At 39.2% G+C, this 23,358-nt stretch overlaps 1 protein-coding gene across 16 annotated transcripts in view; it reads left to right on the top strand.

Moving 5' to 3' along the window:
• The window catches only part of COA1 (cytochrome c oxidase assembly factor 1), a 131,530-nt gene that overhangs the window by 56,813 nt on the left and 51,359 nt on the right, over window positions 1–23,358 (top strand). For 14 of the 16 annotated variants that reach the window (XR_016394399.1, XR_016394396.1, XR_016394398.1 and 11 more), the window contains exon 2: window positions 22,492–22,544. The exons of 1 other annotated variant lie outside the window; for it this stretch is intronic. Coding sequence is in view for 5 of the 15 variants with exons in the window: in XM_022593067.3 (XP_022448775.2) it covers window positions 22,492–22,544 (53 nt within the window). In the remaining 10 variants the exon portion in view is untranslated. Of the gene's footprint in view, window positions 1–11,891; window positions 22,545–23,358 lie in introns of those variants that run through there. One more of the 16 variants, XM_089917843.1, reaches the window with a different exon arrangement.

Raw genomic sequence — 23,358 nt, 5'->3', positions numbered from 1 at the left:
TTTGGATGCCTTTTCCTTTTCTTGCTCTTTGTAGGAGTTCTAATACTCTGTTGAATAAAAGCGGCTAGAGTGGGCATCCTTGCCTTGTTCCTGATCTTTGGGGAAAAGCTTTCAGTATTTCACCATGAATATAATGTTCGCTGTTGGCTTTTCATATATGGCCTTTATTATGTTGAGGTACATTCCTTCTTTACCCACTTCATTGAGAGTTTTCTTTTTTTATCATAAATGGATGTGGAATTTTGTCAGATCATTTTTCTGCATCTATTAAGATGATCATAAGATTTTTGTCTTTCATTTTGTTAATGTGGTGTATCACATTGATTGATTTGTGGATGTTGAAACATCCTTGCAGCCCTGGAATAAATCCCACTTGATCATGGTGTATGATCCTTTTAATGGATTGTTGAGTTGGTTTGCTAATATTTTATTGAGGATTTTTGAATCTGTGTTCATCAGGGATTTTCACCTGTAATTATCTTTTTTTGTAATGTCCTACTCTGGTTTTGGTGTCAGGGTAGTGCTGGCCCACAAAATGAGTTTGGAAGTGTGCTCTTCTCTTTAATTTTTTTTGGGAATAGTTTGAGAAGGATTGGTATTGTTTAAATGTTTTGTTAAATTCACCAGTGAAGCCATCTGGTTCTGAACTTTTGTTTGTTGGGAGGTTTTTGGTTATTTCAATCTTCTAATTAGCACTCAGTCTGTTCAGTTTTCTATTGATATTTCTTCATGACTCAGTCTCTTAGGTTTATGTTTCTAGGAATTTGTCCATTCCTTGTAGGTTGTTCAATTTGTTGGTATATAATTGTTCATAGTAGTCTTATTATCCTTTGTGTTTCTGTGGTGTCAGTTTTAATATCTTCTCTTTAATTTCTGATTATATTTATTTGAGTTCTCTCTCCTTTGTTCTTGGTGAGTCTAGCTAAGGTTTGTCAGTTTTGTTTATCTTTTAACAAAAGCAGCTTTTGGATGCATTGATCTTATCTGTTCTCATTTTAGTCTCTATTTCATTTATTTCTGTGCTAATCTTTGTTATTTCCTTCCTTCTGCTAACTTTATGCTTCATTTGTTCTTCTTTTTCTAGTTCCTTCAGGTGTCTTGTTAGATTCTTAGAGATTTTTCTTGTTTCTTGATGTAAGCATTTATTGCTTTGGACTTCCTTAGAACTACTTTTGCTGCATCCTGTAAGTTTTGATAAATTGTATTTCCGTTTTCATTGTCTCAAGGTCATTTGAGTTCTCTTTTGATTTCTTCTTTGACCATTGGTTATTTAGTAGCATGTTGTTTAATCTCCACAAATATGTGAATTTTCTAGTTTTCTTCATGTAACTGATTTGTGGTTTCATAGCTTTGTGGTCAGAAAAGATGCTTGATGTGATTTCAGTCTTTTTAATTTTTTAAAGACTTGGTTGAGGCCTGACATATGATCTATCCTGGAGAATGTTCCAGTGCCACTTGAGAAGAACGTGTATTGTGTTGCTTTTGGATGGATATCCTGTATATGTCTGTAAGTCCATCTGGTCAGCGTGTCATTTAAGGCCAATATTTCCTATTGATTATCTGTCTAGATGACCTATCTGTTGGTGAAAGTGTGGTATTAACATTCCCTACTATTAAAGTACTGTGGTCTATTTCTCCCTTAGGTCTGTTAATGTTTGCTTTATATATTTATGTGCTCCTGTGGTGGGAGCACATAAGTATTTACACATGTATCCTCTTGTTATATTGACTCCTTTATCGTTATGTAATGGCCTTCTTTATTTCTTACTACAATCTTTGTCTTAATGCCTATTTTGTCTAAGTATGGCTACCCTAGGTTTCTTTTAGTTTCCATTTGCATGGATTATCTTTTTTTTCATCCCTTCACTTTTAGTCTGTGTTTCTTCTCATATGTGAAGTGAGTCTCTTGTAGGCAGCATTTAGATAGGTCTTTTTTTTTTTTAATCAGTTCAGCCACTGTCTTGATTGGAGAATTTAGTCCATTTACATTTAAAGTAATTGTTGATAGGTATGTGCTTATTGCCATTTTGTTAATTGTTTTCTGGCTGTTTTCTAGAAACATTTAAAAAATCAGATTTCTTGGCCCCATCTTCAGACCCAATGAAATAGAAACTTTGTAAATAATTTCCAGGACTCTACATTATAAATCTTAACTCTTAGATAAAAATTGTTACTCTGATTGAGTAAGTGTATTGCTCAGTATTACTAATGTGGTCTAAAGAGTACAGAATGAAGCAGATCCATTTCTTACCTACTTGTAGTTACAATCCTCTTATGTATGTAAGAAAATTATTTTCTTCTGCCCAGTTATACCAAAGTGTATCATAATGATCCCTTATCTTTTCATGAGTCTGTAATACCTAGTTGTTGTTTAAAAATTTTATTGAAGTATAGTTGATTTACACTGTTGTGTTTAATTTCTGCTTTACAGCAAAGTGACTCAGTTATACACGTATATATTCTTTTCCATTATGGTTTATCACAGGATATTGAATATAATTCCCTGAGCTATACAGTAGGATCTTGTTTTTTATACATGTAATACCTAGTTTTTTTTTTTTTTTTGGCGGTACGCGGGCCTCTCACTGTTGTGGCCTCTCCTGTTGCGGAGCACAGGCTCCGGACGCGCAGGCTCAGTGGCCATGGCCCACGGGCCCAGACGCTCTGTGGCATGTGGGATCCTCCCGGACCAGGGCAGGAACCCACATCCCCTGCGTCGGCAGGTGGACTCTCAACCACTGCGCCACCAGGGGTGCCCAATACCTAGTTATAATTTGTGTCAGAATATGTTAAAAACCAAATCCCAAGATTTCTGCTGTCACTGTAGTGGGATTGTAAAAAGTGTGGGGTTAGCTATTACATGGTTTCTAACATAGATTAAAGATCTAAACATCTTTTTTTCTTTTTTTTTAAGCTTACAGTGCCAGCATTTAAGGGGGAAAAAAGGCAGAAAACCCCAAGCAAACAAATGTAGTATTGTTTTCAAAGGTGACTTTGCTAGGGGCAGTAATGTCAAAAGGCTCCCATGTGACTTACTACATTCAGTTACAATGAAATTCTGACAGCTGCTTGCCTCTTGTTTTCCAGTCACTTGTATATTCCCCAGTGGAAAAGCTAGTTTTTCAGCTCAGCTGTGAAATAGATATCACATGGTTATTAGCAGTTTGTTATGGTGGAAAGGACTTAGCAACTGAAGGTTTCAGTTAAGATCTGATATCCTGTACTTTCTTTCCTGTTCCTATTTTTTTTTAATTTGTAATTTGGGGCAGCAGTAATACCTGCTAGAGTTGGCAGGATGAGATGAGATAATTTATGTCAAGCACTTACCACAGTGCCTAGCTGCTAAAGAAATATTAATTCATAGAGTATTAATTCTATGAGTACCCTTTGCTCAAGCCAGACATTTGGGAATTGTCCATGAATCTTTTCTCTCCTTTACCTACCAAAGATCTATCCATTTCATCTCCTTAATAGCGCTAGAACGGGAGTGAGACATGACCCACATTTTATAATAATCGGGCTTTAAGCAGGCAGTAACTAAATCAATCCTTCAGGACATCAAGTTCTCTTGTACCTTTATTAGTAGTAATCACTATTAGTTTCTTAGAACTCTAAAAGAATTGTAGTAATTTTCACTTCTATTGGCAGAATTGGTACTGTTGTACCAATTTCACAATAAATTTGCCAGCATTGGTAGAAGTAGTTATCTTAACGTTACTTATAATAAGTTAAATAGGTAGTAAAATAATACTTTATTGTTATTTTTACTTGTGTATATTTTTAGGTTTAACATTTTCACGTTAAGCTTATAGGCATGCAGGATATTGTAAAGTGTGCCCTTTGCACAAACACACTCCTGGGTTCAAATCTAGGCTGTGCAGTTTTATGATCTCGGTCAAGTAATATAAGTTCTTTAGGGTTGCTTTGCCACGTTTTTTAAAGTGGGTTGATAAGATTTAGTTACATACAGGGTTGTGACAATCATTAAAAGAGATACATTTATATGAAAATGCAAAAGGCTGAGAAAAGCCCATACACTTTTTTTTGCGGTACGCGGGCCTCTCACTGTTGTGGCCTCTCCTGTTGCGGAGCACAGGTTCGGGACATGCAGGCTCAGCGGCCATGGCTCACGGGCCTAGCTGCTCCGCGGCATGCGGGATCTTCCCGGAGCGGGGCACGAACCCGTGTCCCCTGCATCGGCAGGCGGACTCTCAACCACTGCGCCACCAGGGAAGCTCAAGGCCGTACACTTTTCAAGAACAAAGTGGAACAACTTGCTTGATAGGTCTCAATATTTTTAATGAAAATTAAGCTAGGTTAATAAAGACAGTGTTCTATTGGTACAAGGATACACAATATCCTTGGTTCAGTAGATCAGTGGAACAGAATAAGGAATCCAGAAACAAGTGTATGTGTACACAGACAATTGATTTATGGGAAAGGTGGCACACAGAACAGTGGAAGTGTATTTCAGTAATGGTGCTAGAGCATCATGTATATTCATTTGGAACAAAGTGAAGCAAGATCCCTATCTCACATCACACTCAAAATAAATTCCCAGTGGATTGTAGATCTATTTGTGAAAGGTAAAACAATAAATATTTTAGGAGGCAGTATAGGAAAATATGTGGCCTTAGAGTATGTGAAGTTTTCTTAAAGAGCACACAAAAAGTATTAACTACAAAAGGAAAATTATAAACTGGATTTCATTAAAATCAAGAATTTCTGTTCATCACAAATCACCTTTAAAGAGAGTGAAAGGGCAAGCCACAGAGTGGGAGAAGATATTTGCAGCAGTCTGACAAAGAGCTCTTCCATCTGGGCTGAGACGTGTACAAGTCTCAACTTCCTCGGTGGCCTCTTGGCTCCATTTTAGAGAGCTCTGTTAGCAGTACCGACTTCATTTTGATTTTCTTTTCACAGGGTTTGTGGAATATAAAGGCATGTTAGGATTTAGAATACTGAGGGAACAGGCCTGGGGGTGTGCTCTGCAGCCAAGAGGCTTCCTGGGTGAGCAGTGAGACTATGTGGGCACATGGTGGCAGGAGAGCAGTGAGGGGTGCCTGGCTTGGGATCCCCAGAGGAGACTTGGACTTGAACCCGGGCTCTCTCATTTCTTGGCTGTGTGTTTTTGCCTCATCTCTAAAATAGGGATAGTTATAGAACACACCATACAGGGCTGGGATTAGTGAGATGACGTAGACGAGTACTTGCCCACAGGGGGTCTTCACTGTGGTAGTATCGTCACTGTTGGAGTTACGGTTCCTTGGAGGTGAGGGGTGGCTGTGCCAGTAGGGTGGGGGTAGGGGTCACTGCAGACCAGTGAGAAAAAGACAACCCAATAGAAAAATGAGTGAGAGACTTGAGCAGCTACTTCACCAAAAAGATGGCCAAATGTCCAGTAAAAATAAGAAAAGGTGCTCAAGACCACAAGTCATTAGAGAAATGCAAACTAAAACCCTAATGGCATGTAACTACTGCACACCTACCGGAACACTAAATTAAAAGGACTAACAATAGTTCGTAGGAATATGGGCAAGGAAATTCTCATACACTGTTGCTGGAATATAAATCGGTACAACCACTTGGGTAAATTAGTTGGCAGTGTTGAAGCTGAACGTATGTATACGTTATGACCCTGCTGTTCCACTCCGCACAGGAATGGTACAACCCAGTGGTATGTATGTGAATGCTTACAGCAGCATTATTTGGTCTCGCTTCATATTGGGGAGGTGTGGAAAATGTGCATCTGTGATATAGTGGGTAAGTAAATTATTATATGTTCCTGCCTAGAAATAAAATACTGTAAACGAAAATGAACAAACTCAGCTCACACAACAAAATGGATGTATCTCAAAAACATAATATTGAGCAAAAGAACCCACATGCTAAAGGATATATACTGTATGATCTCAGTGTTTACAAGTCATGATAGTTCCCCTTGGAGAGGAAGAAGGGGTTAATGATCGGGCGGATCAGCAGGGGACTCGTGGTACTGGCAGTGCTCTATTTCTACACCTCCATGGTGGCTACATGATGCTTGCTTGTCCTGATTTACTGAGCGGAACCTTTATGTTCTGCGTGCTTTTCTTCTTGTGTTCAACTTCAATAGAAAAATAAGGAAAGAACTACGCAGCTTTATAATGCCCAGTAAATATTCAATACGAGATTGTCCTTCTTACCTCTCCATCTCATTTGTTAGCATTTGCATATGTCCTTTGAATAATGATTAATTTGGGGCTTGATGATATAAATTTGAACTCTTTAAAGATTAGATAGGGGCCGTTTCAGCCAGCACACATACAGAAAGTGACTTTTCCCTTGAAAATTCAGATGCTCCAAGTTTTTGTGTGACCTACAAACAGTATAATTTTTTTTAAAGATGAGAAGTACAATGAAACTCTTATGACACATTTGTTGTTTTAGTTTTCATTGTAGAAAAGTCTTAATTGTAAACAGTGGAAGCTGTCACTTTTGGGGGTATTTTTTTCTATTGTTTCAAACCTTATTTTTTGTTGTTGTTGTGGTACGCGGGTCTCTCACTGTTGTGGCGTCTCCCGTTGCGGAGCATAGGCTCTGGACGCGCAGGCTCAGCGGCCATGGCTCACGGGCCTAGCCACTCCGCGGCATGTGGGATCTTCCTGGACCCGGTCACGAACCCGCGTCCCCAGCATCGGCAGGCGGACTCTCAACCACTGCGCCACCAGGGAAGCCCAGAAACCTTATTTTTAACCCAGGAGGTTTGTGGTTTTATAAAAGTTATATACATTCTATTAAATTTAAGAAGTTTTAATATATTTATTTTTCAAATTGCAAATGGAATATTTTCAAATTTCTTCTAATTGCTGAGTATTTACAAAAACGTTGGCTTTTATGATTATCATTTGTATCACACTTGATTAACCTCACTGATTCTTTGGTAATGGTTTTGAGTAATTTCTTTGTTTTATCTTCCTATACAGTCATATCAGCTATATCAATTAGTATTAATAATGGTGATATTAAAAAATCTTTTCCTCTTTTTAAAAAATATCTTATTGCACACCAGTATTCCTAATACAGTTAAATGGTCATTCTTACCTAGTCCTACCCCCTCTCCCCTCATACTTTTTTAAATAAGTAAAATTTCTCTATTTTCTCCACTAAATTTAAGTGGCATTCTTTTCTAGGTTATGCGTTAACCCTTGAATTCTTAGGAAGGCTCATAGGATAAATAAGGGGCTCAAAGCAGAATTTAAACAGGTTCAAAGTATAGAGAATAAAGGGTCACTGAAGATTCTAATATTACTGCATGCATTTTTAGCTTTCGAATCAAAATACTCTAAGCATTTGTATAAAAGGTTTTCAGTAATATAAAAGATGAAATTTTTTCTCTACTTTTATTTGTTAGTTACTAAAAGAGTTTTCACACTTTATTCCTTAAAAATAATTTAGTGGTAAAGAAGTATTTTAACCTTTTATGAAAAGAATTCTTCATAGTCATATATTGTTCTGAGTCTACATAAGCTTTTTGGTTTTGTTTGTAGCTTTCTTTTGTAGAAATGAAAATAGGTAAGGTAGGCAGGATGTATCGGCCTAATCAACTCATTACTGCTGTTGATAAAATGATACGTTAGTCCATATTATAATTTCTTCGAGGCGGGGGACGCCTCTGAGTCTAGGATAAACTGAGAAGTACTTCTTTACAGAGCACCTAGTAGAGAGGTATTTGTTCTGGGTGCAGAAGCCAATGTTGCTATGGCTTCATTTTCTTAACTTACTACATTTGTAAGCTGTAAAGAACATTAGCTGTCCCATTTTTTAAAATGGAACTACTGTAATAAAATACAGCAAGATCAGTATGAGCTTGAGTATTAAACTATAAATTTAAGTTTTTTTCTTCCCCTCATTTACGTTCAGGGATCATCCTACATTTTTGGAACACTTATCACGGCTTCTCTGCTAGTTATTTTCTCTGATGCTACCAGAAATTATATTTGCAGTCTGAGGACAGAATTAGTTAGAATGTGGGTCTAAAGAATTTTTCCATGAGACAAATCAGGCTACTTTCAGAGGCTTGCATTTTTTGTTCTTTTATTATGGAAAATTTCATACATAGACAAAATTAGGGTAACATACAGCCATGTATCTATGACTCAAATTGAACAACTCCAAAAGCATTAATTTACACTGATGTTGGAATATTATTACTGATTTGAGGTTTTACATTACTTATTATGGTCCATACTTCCTTCTCCAATTTAAAGAATAAATGGGCCACCAGATGAGGCTAAATATGCTAAATATTTAGAGCCTAATTTGGACAAGATCCAGCAGAATCATAGAGCCTCCGGGATTTGCTGGCATAGTCTTGATTTTTGTTGAGTGAGGGACACTAAAGAGGCAGAAGTTAAGTTTTCCCTTGCCCTTTAAGTGCTTACAAAGTGATGTTAAATATTGATATATAAATATATTTATAATCCTTAATGTAGATCTACCAGATGAAGAATCAAAAGGGCGGACCAAAAATGTACCTAAAATAGTCCCATGCCCTGGCATTTGTGTATTTGGAAAGTCAGGCTGACTCTAATCATGCCCCAGGAATTCCCCACCTCCCGCCCAATTTCTCTTTCAACTTATTTCTCAAATGCCTTCGGCCAAGACTTCTAAGATAGCTCTCATTCTGAAGTGATAGCATGTATGTTATGCTAATTAGGAATTGGGATGTTAACAGCATTCTAAATAGCTGTGGTATTACTTGTAAGATATCAAATAAGCTTCTCTCCAGGACATAATGAATCAGTTAAAACATTTCTAACAGAATTGTTTAAAATTTCCTTTTTGTGACAGTGTGACAGTGGTGCTGTCTGTGGTTATCTTTCAAGATTGGAAACTGTATTAGGAGCGAATATAAAATACACCCATGCTAATTAGTACTTAGAGAAAAAAATTTTCACTTTTTTTTAAAAACAAATAACAAGTTGACTCTGCAAAGCCCACGGTTCCCTTTACACAGACATAATTAACTCTGTAATTAATAAAGTGAATTAAGAACTTTAAATTATAATAAGTACCTAGGTTACATCCAGAAAGGTGCATTGACTGTCTCCTCTCATGACAGGATGAACTATGCACTCCCCATTGTTCTTCCTGTAAAATTTACCAAGCGAAGGGGTATGTGTGACTTCTGCGTTTGATCCTAGTGTATCAGAGTGCAGGATTCACCTTTAAGGGTTCGTTCTTCTGAGTGTCTCAGTGTCTTCACCTCCCACTCCTATAATTTGATGAAGGCAGTCAAGATATAAGTGTAGCTTTTCTAACCCGTGCTGCTGTTGAGTTTTCCCAAGCTCTAGATGCCTCTTCAGTGTAAATAAATCCCGGCGGAATTTGAAACTTTCTGGTGGACAATTGCAAAAACATTTAAGCTAATATAAAGCGGTCGTGGTGGTGAGGGCTTCTGACTTTCAAACGTGCAGACGCTTTTCAGAATGGATCTATCAGCCCTCATACAGACGGAACATTTGTGTGGTAGAAGTGTGTGCTTGGTGTACCCTCCAAGCAATATCTCCTTGTGAAGATTAGTTATTTAATCGGTAATGGCTGATAACGGGCTTTTAAAAGCACATCCTAGTTTAGATTAGTGTCCTTGGAAACCAAGTACCCAACGAAGTACGAATCACAAGTATGGCAAGCTATTGATTCACATCACGTAGCCACTAACACAATTTATACAAATAATTAGAAAAATAGAGTTGTTCTTGTGCTAGTTACTTCATCATTTTCAGCTCATGGCTGCCTAGTGAATCAGCTCTAAACCTTCACTCTGGTTATAAAGCAGGTTTTGCATTGCCTTTTGTCCTGTGATTCTCAAAGGTTCTGTGTTAATGTTAGTGCGTGGCAAGTATTCAGTACAGGGTATTACAGCAAGGAAACCATAGCACGGAGAGGTTTGTCATTTATACCAGTCAGCTGGGTTTATGCCTTTGCTTCTGCAAATTGTGTATTAGTTTTCATGTTTGAGATTTTTAAAAACAGTCTTGCTTATAAGAGCAAGTTGGTTGTGTTGCTGTCAGTGAAATTAACCTGTCTGATTTATCTAAGGGCTAAACATTAGTTTTTCATGTTATATGTGATTCCACAACTTCTGTTTTGACCTTGCAGTCATGAGTTTTCCTAAAGATTATGCTTTAATGTTTCTGGATTTTTATCCTGTATTATTCTAATTAATAAGTGATCTTGAGAATTTTTCTTCTGAGTTCAAGTTACATAGGCACTTTCTAATTTTGGTAGAAGGTCTGAGAAAACAGAAGAGATCTCACCGGTCCTACTGTAATTCAGGAGCCTAAGGCTCTAAGTGAAAGAGTAGTTATCTACCTTTACATCAGTCATCTGTACCAACTGGTGGTTTTAGAAACTCACATGGGTCTTGGTGCCGATTGCTGTGTCTGCTTCAAATTGCATTTCCACTTCACAACCCTCCCTAGGGTGTATTTATGTGGTAGTGTTTACAGATTAATATTTAAATAGAAACATGCCACTCGAAGGTCTTTTCAAGGAAAGGAAGCTGAGGTGGAAGAGTGAGTGTGCTGGCAGCCAGCCCTCTTCTTGCGGAATTCCAGAATTCTCAGAGAAGCCTTGGCAGCCTTACCATTCATTTCAATTAGAAGAAGCTGGCCATTGTTATTTACGAAGTTTGGAAATAGGAAATTTTAATCATATAAGTTTTCTTAGAATGTAATATACTTGGTTAAAATTATGAATATTTTAAGATTACAGAAGAGTTTAGAGAATAACTTAACAAATACCCATATAGCTGTCATCTGCTTCTGTCAAATTCTAATATTTTCCCAAACTTTACAGGCTTTTCTTTTTTAAGAAATAAAACAAAATAGGTACAGTTGAAGCACCCTGTATAATCCTCCCTGATTCTGTTTTTCTCTCTTTTTCCCTTCCTCCTCACAGGTAACCACTGTCCTGATATATATTATTATATAGAAGTATAGTTACATACAAGATTGGTTCATTTTCTGTGTTTTCAATTACATATATTCAATTATATGTGTGTGTGTATATGTATGTGTGTGTGTGTGTATACACACACACATACATATACACACACACATAGCATCATACTATAGTACTTACCATTCTGCAAGTTGCTTTTCATTCGTTCAGCGTATTAACAAGCATGTTGATATTTGTAGGTTGGTCATTAATCATTTAGCTGTTACATAGCACTCTGTTATATGTATCTGTTATAATTTATACATTTCCTGTTGGTAGGTATTTAGATTTCTGGTTGTTTTGCATTTACAAACAACATGGAAGTGAGTATTCTTGCAGAGCTCTTCTTGTGTACTTGTAAGAGAGTTGCTGTGGGCCCTAGGGTCTAGGATATATACATAGAGGTGTAAGTGCTGGGTTGAAGGGTGTATGCATCTTCAGCTTTACTAGATATTTTTGCCAAATTGTTCTTTAAAGTACTTGCATTATACTCCCACCACTGGTGTATAAAAGTTTCTGTTCCATGCTCCGATCGTTCTTGGTTTTATCCGACTTAAATTCTTGGCATATGATCGGTAGGTAATGACTTTTCATATTGCTCTAATTTGCGCTTTACTAATTATTAATGAGCATAAGTACCATTCATTCGCACAACGGATGAACTGAGTACTGCTAAGTCCCGTGTGCTTACATTCTAGTAAACGGAGGCAGAAAGTGAATAGACAGGAAAATACACAGTGTCTTAGATGGTAATAAGTGCTGTGGAGAGAGAGAAGAGAGCAAGTACCTTGTGGATCACTGGAGGAAGAACATTCCAGGCAGAGAGGATAACAAATGAGACGATCCTTGTGTGTGACATGTTCACAGAATCACAAGGAAGTCAGGGCAGCTGAAATAGAGTAAGCAAGGGGGTAGTAGGAGGTGAGGTGAGAGAATGAATAGTGAGCCTCATAGGCCATTATGGAGATTTTGTCTTTTACCTTGAATGTGATTACCATCTGAAATGTGAGGATTTTGAACAGAGGAGAGACATCGTCTCATTTAGGCTTTAAAAGGATCATAGAGTGTTGTGGTGCTGAGAGGAGACTGTAAGAGAGGCTAATGGGAGAAACAAGGAGACTAATTAGGGAGTCGTTATAATTCAAGCAAGATGATGGTGACTTAGTCCAGGGTAGAGATGAAGGTGATGAAAAGTGTTCACAGTCTGGATATATTTGTAAGCAGAGTCAACAAGGTATGCTGATATTTTATATGTGGGATGTGAGAGAAAATGTACGAAAGTTTTTGGCCGGGACAGTGGGAAGGTTAGAGTTGCCATTCATTGAAAGAAATTCCTGGGAGAATCAGGTTTGGGGAGAAGAGAGAATTCAGGAGTTTGATTTGGGGCAAGCATGTTCTAGATGCCTCCTTAGCATTTAGGTTAAGATGTTGATGAGGAAGGTAGATACATGAGTCTGGAATATGAAGAAGTCTGAGCTAGAGGCAAGGATGTCAGCATAGAGGAGGGGTTTAAGCTGTGAGATTGGATGAAGGGATGAATGTGGAGATAGAAAAGAAGTCCGAGAAGATCCCTGGGTCAGCCCAATGTTCAGAGGTCAGAAAGATGATGCTTACCAACAAGAGAGACTGAAAATGAGTGCTCGGTTGGGAGGAGGAGAACCAGAGTGCCCTAGAAGCCTAGTTTGGAATCTGTTTCAAAGAAGGATTGGTTGGTGATGTCAGATATGCTCTGATAGATCAAGTAAGGTGAGTGCTGAGACTTGACCTTTGGTTTTAACAATATGGAGGTCATTAAAGACTTTCACAGGAGCTTTTTCTGTGGAGTAGTGAGGAGATAAAGACTAGGTTGGTGGGGCTTCCCTGGTGGCGCAGTGGTTAAGAATCTGCCTGCCAGTGCAGGGCACACAGGTTCAAACCCTGGTCTGGGGAGATCCCACATGCCACGGAGCAGCTAAGCCCATGTGCCACAACTGCTGAGCCTGTGCTCTAGAGCCCGTGAGCCACAACTACTGAGCCCGTGTGCCACAACTACTGAAGCCCGTGCGCCTAGAGCTTGTGCTCGGGAACGAGAGAAACCACTGCAATGAGAAGCTTGTGTGCTACAACGAAAGAGTAACCCCTGCCGGCTGCAACTAGAGACAGCCCGTGCACAGCAATGAAGACCCAACGCAGCCAAAAAAAAAAAAAAAAAGACTAGGTTGGTATACCCTCAGAGAATGGGAAGACAGGATTTGGAGATACCAAAAATAGACACCTCTTTTGAAGAATTTCTCTCCACGGCAGAGTAGAGAAATGGGACTGTTGCTAGAAGAAGACACGGGATTAAAGTTTTTTCAAAGATAGGGGCTGTTATAGCGTGTTTGATGCTGATATGAGTGTTACAGTAAAGAGGGAGAAATTGATGATGTATAAGAGAGAGGGGAGAATTGCTGGAATGAGGTTGAGCAGATGAAAGGAGATGGGATCTAGCATACAGTGGAGGGACTGGTTTTAATAGGAGCACATCCATGGTGGCAGAGGGAAGGCAAGAGTACTTTGGCACAAATGTAGGTAAACTGATAGATTCTGACTGCTTTTATTTTCTCAGTGAATTAAGAAGCCTGGGAGGGGGAAGGAGGTGTAGAAGTGAGATGAGAGGAAAAGGTGTGATCTAATCATTCAGGACAATAGAGAAATTGTCTATGATTACAGGGCCACAGCATGGCCCACTTGGAGTCAGTGGTCGTTGGTATATAGTGAGGTCAGTCAGCAGAGTTAAACAATTCACCTGTGCAGATAAGGTGGAGGTAGGATTTATATAGGATTGGGGTTTGCCTGGTGATAATGATAGAGGAAGAGGGGTCAAGATAGTTGAGGGTGTGTTCAAAAGAGTGGGATTGTAATGATGGACCACGGACTCTAGGTTGGGTGAAGGGGACAGTAAAAGGTGGTAGGATCAATGGATTGTAGAACTGGGATTTAAAATACTGGAGTAAAGGAATTTCCCCGGTGGCACAGTGGTTAAGAATCTGCCTGCCAATGCATGGGACACAGGTTTGATCCTGTGTCAAGTTATTGGCTACGACAAGTTCTAGGGTATGACTGTGTGAATGAATAGCTGTAGTCAAGTGAAGGACCACCTTCTGAGAGGAGAGGAGGACGTCAGGGGTCATCTGTGCGGATATTTAAATCATCATGTTATTTCTAGGAATTTATCCATTTCTTCTAGATTGTCAGATTTGTTGGCATATAATTGTTCATGGTAGTCTCTTATGATCCTTTGTATTTCTGTGGTACTGATTGCAACGTTTCCCCTTTCATTTTGGACTTTGAGTCCTTTCTTTTTTTTTTTTTTTTCTTGATGAGTCTAGCTAAAGGTTTGTCCATTTTATCTTTTCAAAGAACCAGCTCTTAGTTCATTGATCTTTTCCATTGTCTTTTTAGTCTTTATTTCATTTATTTCTGCTCTAATCTTTATTTCTTTCCTTCTATAAACTTTGGGCTTCGTTTGTTTTTTCCTTTCTAGTTCCTTGAGGTGTAATGTAAGGTTGTTCATTTGAGATTTTTCTTGTTTCTTCATGTAGGCATTTAAGTTTTGTTTGTTTTTAACATCTTTATTGGAGTATAATTGCTTTACAATGGTGTGTTAGTTTCTGCTGTATAACAGAGTGAATCAGCTCTACATATACATATATCCCCATATCCCCTACCTCTTGCGTCTCCCTTCCACCCTCCCTATCCCACCCCTGTAGGTGGTCACAGAGCACCGAGCTGATCTCCCTGTGCTATGCGGCTGCTTCCCACTAGCTATTTTACATTTGGTAGTGTATATATGTACATGCCACTCTCTCACTTCATCCCAGCTTACCCTTTCCCCTCCCCGTGTCCTCAAGTCCATTCTCTACGTCTGCGTCTTTATTCCTGACCTGCTCCTAGGTTCATTAGAACCAGTTTTTTTTTAGATTCCATATATATGTGTTAGCTACGGTATTTGTTTTTCTCTTTCTGACTTACTTCACTCAGTATGACAGACTCTAGGTCTGTCCACCTCACTACAAATAGCTCAATTTCATTTCTTTTTACATCCCATAAGTTTTGGTATGTTGTTTTTCCATTTTCTTTTGTCTCAAGGTATTTTTTGATTTCTTAAGTTATGCATTTTGATAAGAACAGTGTTGGAGAGAGTATCAGAGCCACGAGGTAAAACCATTAGGGAGTGAGGTTGGGGGTGTCATGTTGATGACTGCAACAGGAGAATTAGGGATGGTGTGGTCTGATAATGTGAGATTGAAAGCTGGAATCTTAGGGAGCAGGTGTGACGGTGGTTTGGAAGTGGCAATGAGAAATAAGAGCATCTCTCTTGCCTCCAGCCTAATGGGGGGAAGAGTGTGAGAATAAAGACAGCTGGACTGAAGAGGGCTGCAGGGAGAGCCAAGTTTCAGTTGGCAGTGGCTTTCAACCCTGGTTGCACATTTAAATCACCAGGGAGCGCTTGTAAACATACCATTTCCTGGGTCCCAGCCCCTGGAGATTCTGACTCAGATAGTCTGAGGTGGAGCTCAGGCTTCGGTAATTTTTTAAAACTCCCAGGTGGTTGTATGTGCAGCCAGGGTTGTGTCCCAAGCAGGAATGTCTGAGAAAAGGTTGAATAATTGGGGATGATAGAGGTGTTTCTGAGGGCATTAGGGAAAGGATTCTGGAGTTCGAGAGGGATGGGACTTCTTTTCAGAGTTTATTGGCCTTTTGAGTTTCTGTGAATTGCCTATTCTTACCTATTACTCTCTGTTTCTATTGCTGAATGGTTGATTTTTGTTTTGGTTTGAGTTTGTTATTGAAGTATTTCATGAACACTGATAAAAGTACGCACCTGCACACATTGTCTAATGAGCACCCAAATCAGGAAACAGAACGTTACTAGCCATCCAGAAGCCACACTTGTTCCCCCACCCATTCTAGTCACTGTCCCCTCTACTAGGGAAGATTTGATTTTTAAAAATCAGATCTTGGGCTTCCCTGGTGGCACAGTGGTTAAGAATCCGCCTGCCAATGCAGGGGACATGGGTTCGATCCCTGATCTGGGAAGATCCCACATGCCACGGAGCAACTAAGCCCGTGTGCCACAACTACTGAGCCTGTGCCCTAGAGCCCGCGAGCCACAACTACTGAAGACCGCGTGCCTAGAGCCCATGCTCTGCAACAAGAGAAACCACGACAATGGGAAGCCCGCGCGCTGCAATGAAGAGTAGCCCCCGCTCGCCGCAACTAGAGAAAGCCTGCGCGCAGCAACAAAGACCCAACACAGCCAAAAATAAATAAATTAAAAAAAAAAAATCAGATCTTACGCTGCCTGCCTTGAACAACAAGATTTCATATCAAAGTGTACTCGCCTTAGGTTATATGGTGAACCAAAATGATACATGATACGTAGAAGATGGCTTGAAAATCCAAGATAACACTTCATATGAAAACTGGCCTCCTGGCAGTGTATTGTAGTTGGAGACCCATAAGAGACCATGGTCTTTTCTGCCTTCTCTCTCATCAGCTCTATCCCCCCTGTCTGACTGGAAATGAGCTCTTTTGGCAAGTGGAAACGTGCTCTAGGTGACGAGGGCCTCACCCAGTTATCCAGGGCAGTTCGGGTCTTCCGTACCTGCCTGACTGTGGTTCTGAGTCTGGGGTTAGGGCTTGCAAAACAGCCCTTAGTCAAGCCCTAAGTCAGGCTTGAGTCAGGGAAGAGCTCTGAGGAATGGCCGCCATGGTTTTGCTTAACTGTGACGTATGTCTCATGGATGTAAATTGCCAGGTTCTGCTTTTTGGCAGCTGTTGATTTCCAGTACTTTGACCACTGCTGTTAAAAAAAAAAAAATTATAAAAGCTGGAGTTTGATCTGTAGAATGAGCCACACAGTGAACTTAATTTTTCATTTCTTGACGGAAAGCTGGGAAGCAGAAGCTGGTAGGGCATTATGATGAAGCCTTCTTATTACTATCAGGAGCAGGAAATGCCAGTTTCTTTTATTTTAGCTATACCTTTAGCATCTGTTGAAAAATAAAGATTGAAAATAACATCATAAATATTAAAGACCACTGGGAAAAAATGGTAAGGACAAAAATACTGCTTGCTTGCTTTCAACTCTCGTCACCTTGTACCACATTCTCTAAAATTCTTTGAAGTTTAGAGGAGTACAATATCAGAATATTGTTATAATTAATGTACCAATAACTTACTAATATTAAATTTCTTGCATGAAATATTTTCATTCTCCTGGGAGTTTCCTTATACTGTACTGTTACAATAGTGACAAAGCTCAGGTGCTCTGTGACGTTGTATGACAGCGAGTAAAGACAGCTTAGGACGTTGAATGGCCATATAGAAAGTCTTTCCTCCTTTGTCCTAGGAAAGCCTTTGACCTTAAAACAAGGTAATTTGAGTAGAAAGATCAGTGGTTGCCAGGGGTTGGCAGGGAGGGAGGGATGAATGGGCAAAATCAAGAGGACTTTTAGGGCAGTGACACTGTTTTCTAGGATACTGTAATGGTGGATACATGTTGTTAATACGTTTGTCAAAACCTATAGAATGTTAACGCCAAGAGTGAACCCTGATGCAAACTATGGACTTTGGATGATGACGATGTGTCACTGTAGGTTTATTGATTGTAATCAGTGTCCCACTCTGGTTCAGGATGTTGATAGTGGGGAAGGCTGTGTGTATGGGGGCAGGGGATACATGGGAGCTCTCTGTACTTCCTGCCCAACTTTCCTGTGAACCTAAAACTGCTCTAGAAGTAAAGTTTACTATTAAACAAAAAAGTAATTTACAGGCTCTTTTGATGGCATGTTGCAATATTTAACAAAACTTTCTAATGTAAAATTATTCCCTTATCCATCATAAGGCGTTCATTTGACAGTGTACGCCTGCTTCTTAATATTTACCCTCAGTAAATGTGAAAAATAGCTGTTATCCTCTCAAATACTAGAACCTTGTTATTTTACAGGTGAGCAAACCTAGGCCTTTAGAGAATATGGGGACTGGGGCTTAGGTTTCCAAATGTTTAATTCATTGTCACCAGAACCACAACTTTCCTCCCATGATCACTCTGTAAATACTGTAGCCCTGATTCCAGCTATGATGTCCTTAGACTGCTGGCTCCACATAGCTTTCTTTTACACATTCACCATTCAGAACAGGCAGTCATGTACAAATCCTGTAGCTCTCTCCTCACTGTATAAATTACCCAGATAGATTTATTTCTGAATTCCCAAAGCCTACCTTACTAATATTTATGTAAGTGTTAATTGAGGCCAAAAAGTGGATATCTGGGTTATTATTTTAGAGGAGATATCCCTTTACTTTTAGGTTGCCTGTAATTCTTTATACTTTTCTGTATTCCTCTGGTACATTTGTGTAGGATGTTAATGATTATTATCAGTTCTTTCTGGCAAAAAGCCTAGGTATTGTTTCTGGACATTAAGTTATATTGAATACCTGAGAATTGCTACAATCAGTAAGTATTCACATATCATGGGGCAATATTCTTGTGTAATAAGGATAAACTACATAGGATATTTCAATACTTTATCTTTTTAAAATTAGTATTCTGAAATCATGTAGACTGGGCATTTGATTATTTTTTTTGTTTTTAAGGTTGTGTTCTAGGTGTTTATTAATATGTTAGTTACCAGTTTCATAACTTATAATTTGTCCTGAATGATACTTCCTGCTTCCTAGGAACTGGTTCCTCCACTGTTCCCAATCCTTCCTCCCCAGCACCAAAGATTGGTTAACCTAAGATTTTCTTTCTTTTCCTAATGGTATAATATTATCATTTTATATATTTTAATTATTAGAATCATCAAAATATGTCATCTGTTGGCTTTTTAAGTTTACATGGATTAGTCAAAAATTTAAGAACTGATGCTATAGAGAGTCAGATTTTCCCACATACTTAGTGTTTACAAGGTATCATTTATTTGACTTCAAAATAAAAAAGTCTGCTATTCTCCATTCCCATGGGAAGATGAAATGCTAAGCCCTGGTTTTAAATTTAAGGAGAGTAAACTTCTGGTCTTTTTATTTCCTTTCTCCCCTATTACATTACATCATAGCACTTTGACTTGGAAGAGACTTTAGAAGATAATTTAAATCAACTTTTTCATTTTGCAGAAGAGAAAAGTAGGACACAGCAGTTAAGTGACTTGCCTAAGTAAGATCTTGCAGTTAGTACCACATCTTGGACTCAAACCCTGACCCTCCCCTAACCCCCCCCCCCCACCTTTTTTTGTGTCTTTGTGCTTCTTAGTGGCACTAAGTTTCCCAGCCACTCTATACTGAGCCAGTCCAATCTGCAGTACTGTTGATGCTTTCTTGGCAGCCTTGTCCACACCTCTTCCTGAAGATCTACAGAATCACAGACTTGGAATCACAATGGCTACCTGTATTTCCCCGAATCTGTGCTGTTTCCCCTCTTTAAACAGCATTGCTTTATTCATGGAAATCAGTAGAGACGTCCCTATGGAAAGCTGCTGGCAGCGCTGTGGTAGGCAGAGTAATGTGGTCGCCATCCCCCCACCCCTGCCAGTATGTTCACATCCAGACCTTGGAACCTCTGAATATGGTAGGTTACATGGTAAAGGGGAGTTAAGATTGCTATTCACCTGACCTTAAAATATGGAGATTATCCTGGATTAATTTGGTGATCCCACTGTAATCATGGGTCCCTAAAAGTGGAAGAGGGAATTGGAAGAGAGAACCAGAGATGGCAGTGTGAGAAGGGTAGGTCTGCTGTTGCTAGCTTTGAAGTTGGAGGGAGGGGCCACAGTCAAGGAAGGAGGACGACCTCTACAAGATGGAAAAGGCAAAGAAACAAATTCTTCCATATAGCCCCCCAAAAAGATGTATCCTACTGACACCTTGATCTTAGCCCAGTGAGATCCGCGTTAGACTTCTGATTAACAGAACTGTAAGATAATAAATTTGTGTTATTTTAGGCCACTAAGTTTGTGGTAATTTGTTACAATAGCCATAGAAAACGAATGCAAGCATTTATACCGCTCCTCAGAAAAAGCCACCCACTTGGCTTTCCCGCTTCCCTCATCACCTGATTATTTCATTGGCTGCCTTGATTTCCCTTATGAATGCTGGCTCCATGTTTGTCACCTAGATCCTTGGGTAAAACAACCCACTGTAAGACTGTCTACTCTCACTCAGCTCTGACTATCCTTAAGACACACTTCCTCAGTATTTGCTCATTGGCTTTAAAAACCACAATCCATGTTAAGAGGCTATGTAAAATTTTGAAACTATTCTGTTGTTGTCTGCTACTTTCCAGGAATTCAAGCTCAGGCTGATCCAGTAGTGCTAACCGCCCTGCCCTAACTCTTAAGAAATTTTTTTTTGTCACTTTGTAATGCTTATCAGGGAAATTACCTGTATGGCAAAAAATGCAGTTGCTCATACCTTCCTATTTATGAAAGAGACTGAGTGAAATGTATATCTTGCTTCTTTTACTTCACAGAGGAGGAAAATGCTGGGCCATTGCCTGGTTACCTATTTTATTGGGCTGACTTGCTCAGCAGGCTGACGTGCATGTTTGATAGCCCTACTTGCTAGGATGTAGCCAACATGTCTGTTAGCTCCTGCAAATGATGTAATCCTTGACTGGGTACAGCACCAGGTTTTTCCACATTGCACAATGACTGTTGTAGAGTTAATTGGTATCGGGGGCTTGATTTTGCAGAAGCCTCAGGGGGTCAGTGTGATATGAATTAGGACAACTGACTCCCCCAGCCTTTTCAAATTAATGTTATTCTCCATGTGGCTGGGAGGCTTGAATTCACCCAAAGTGTCTGTCTTCTCAGCACATTCTGTTAGGGCTGCCAGAAAGGCAGAATCCGTAATTCTGTCTGACTTTCTGCATTTGTTCACTCCCTGGCAGCGAAATTTTTTATTGACGCAAAATTTCTTGACCCACTGTGAAGTGAGGACCTTTCTGGGCCCTCCTTCCTGCACTATCCAGTAATTTCCCAGGTATAGGGAAGAGGCTATTTTATATTTTTGTAGACCTTAGGAACATTAGTGTCATTGACCAACTAATTCTTGCAGATGGTATATCATTGAGTCTTGCTTTTTTTCTTTTATCCATTATGATAATCTCTGCCTTTTAAGCATAGTGTTTAGACAGTTTACATTTATTTTCAATATGATCAAGTTTAAATCTGCCGTCTTGCTCTCTGTTTTCTACGTGTCTCATCCTTGTTCCTCTTTCTTCATGTTTTTCTACTTTCTTTTGGATTAATAGAGTATTTTTTTGTGATTCCATTTTTATCTCCATTATTGGCTGATAGCTATACCTTTTGTTTTATTATTTTTAGTAGTTACTCTAGGGTTTATATATCTAACTTTATTAATTTACCTTTAAGTAATATACCATTTCACACAAGAATCTTACAACAATATACTTCCATTCTGCACTGTCATCTTGTGCTATTTTTATCATATATTTTATTTCTGCATGTTATAAACCCACATACTTTATTATTATCAAGTTTGCTTTAAACAGCCAATTTTTTCCAGCCTTATAATTGACAGAACTGTCATATTTAAAGTGTACAACATGATGATTTGATATTTGTATAGATTGTGAAAGTATTTCCACAATCAGGTTGACACAACCATTACTTCACTTTTTGTGTGTGTGTGTGACAACCCTTAAGATTGACTCTTTTAGCAAATTTCAGTTATATAATACCAGAATATAGTCACCATACTGTACATTGTGCTGTGTTTGCTGTAGTCATGCTGTACATAGATCCTCAGGATTTATTCATCTAACAGCTAAACATTTGTACCCTTTGACCAACCTCTCCCCATTTCGCCATCCCACCCCAGCCCCTGGCAACCACCCTTCTACTCGGTTTCTGTGTGTTCAACTTCCTTTTAAGATTCTCCATATTGGTGAGATCAGGCAGTATATTTGTTTCTCTGTCTGGCTTATCTCACTTAGCATAATGTCCTCCAGGTTTGTCCACGTTGTTGCAAATGCTAGGATTTCCTTGTTTTTTTATGGCTCAATAACATTCCATTGTATTTACAGTGTGGGGCAGGGGGGATACACATGGGGAGTCTGCCACTGGGTGGGAGTATGTGTGAGTGAGGTGCATAGATGGGGAAGTGCAGGGGAGGTATCCCCAGCAACTCAGGGGTGGGCTTCCTGATGCTGTCCTCGAAATGGTTAGTAGGATCCATGTCCCTTTGACACATTCCCGGCTCTGGCAGCTGTTCTCTCAGCCCCTCCCTGACCGTCGTTGTTCAGCTCACCTCAGTGCCCTGGATGGGGCAGGAAAGAAGTGGGCCCCTTTGGCAGCACCTTGTACAGCTGGGGGAGCTGGGCACGCACTCACATGCTCTCACTTTCCCTGGTGGGAGAAATTGTTGGCGAGAGGCACTGAGCCGCACCACCTTGGGGAGGGGGTAATATGTTCCTTTTACCTTCTTCACTGCATCTAATCTCTGCTGTTTTTGCTCCCGTAGCGAGCTGGAACTTCTCTGCTGGACTCTGCAGTTGCACAAAAGCACTCTTCTCGGTAGGTGATCGTCTTAATCATTGGTCTTTGGGGAAAAGACAGTAGAAAACTCCTATTCTGCCATCTTGCTGATGTCACTTCAATTAACCTTTAAAAAGATTAAAAATGAGACAAAAATGTCCTTAACAATTAGCCATGTATTTTACATTGTAGGCCTCTATTACTTTTTGTAGTTCCAAATTTCCATTTGATATTTTCCTTCTGCTGGAAGAACTTTAATATTTCTAGTGAGATAAGTCAGAGAAAGACAAATACTGTATGATATCACTTATACGAAGAATCTAGAAAAGCCAAACTCATAAAAACAGTGAAATGGTGGTTACCAGAGGATGGAAGGTAGGGGTGATAGGACAGATGTTGTTTAAGGGGACAAACTTGCACCAAGTAGTAAATAAGTCCTATAGAATTAATGCACAGTACAGAGAATATAGATAATATTGTATTATAATCATCAGACTTGCTAAGAGACAACTTAATTATTCCAACCACTAAAAAGAAATGATAATTATGTAATGTGATGGAGGTGGTGATTATTGCTACAAAGGCAGTCGTATTCCAAATATGAATATTAAATCAGCATGTTGTATACCTTAAATTTACACAATGTTATATGTCAAATATATTTCAATTAAAAAAATTTCTCATAGTGCAAGTCTGCTTTCAGTGAATTCTGTCAGCTTTAATTTGTCTGCAAAAGTACTTATTTTGCCTTCATTTGTGGAAAATATTTGTGTTGAGTATAGAATTCTGTTGATAATTTTTTGATTCTGCCCACGGAGAAGTGTTTTTTGAGGTACAGATGATTTCCTGCTCT

This window comes from Delphinapterus leucas, chromosome 9, assembly GCF_059928025.1.
Source record: "Delphinapterus leucas isolate spDelLeu-1000000601 "Yukka" chromosome 9, BTC_Dleu_Yukka2, whole genome shotgun sequence".
Lineage (NCBI taxonomy): Eukaryota > Metazoa > Chordata > Mammalia > Artiodactyla > Monodontidae > Delphinapterus > Delphinapterus leucas.
Note: the sequence above shows the minus strand (reverse complement) of the source record. Positions and strands in the feature narration are given on the sequence as shown.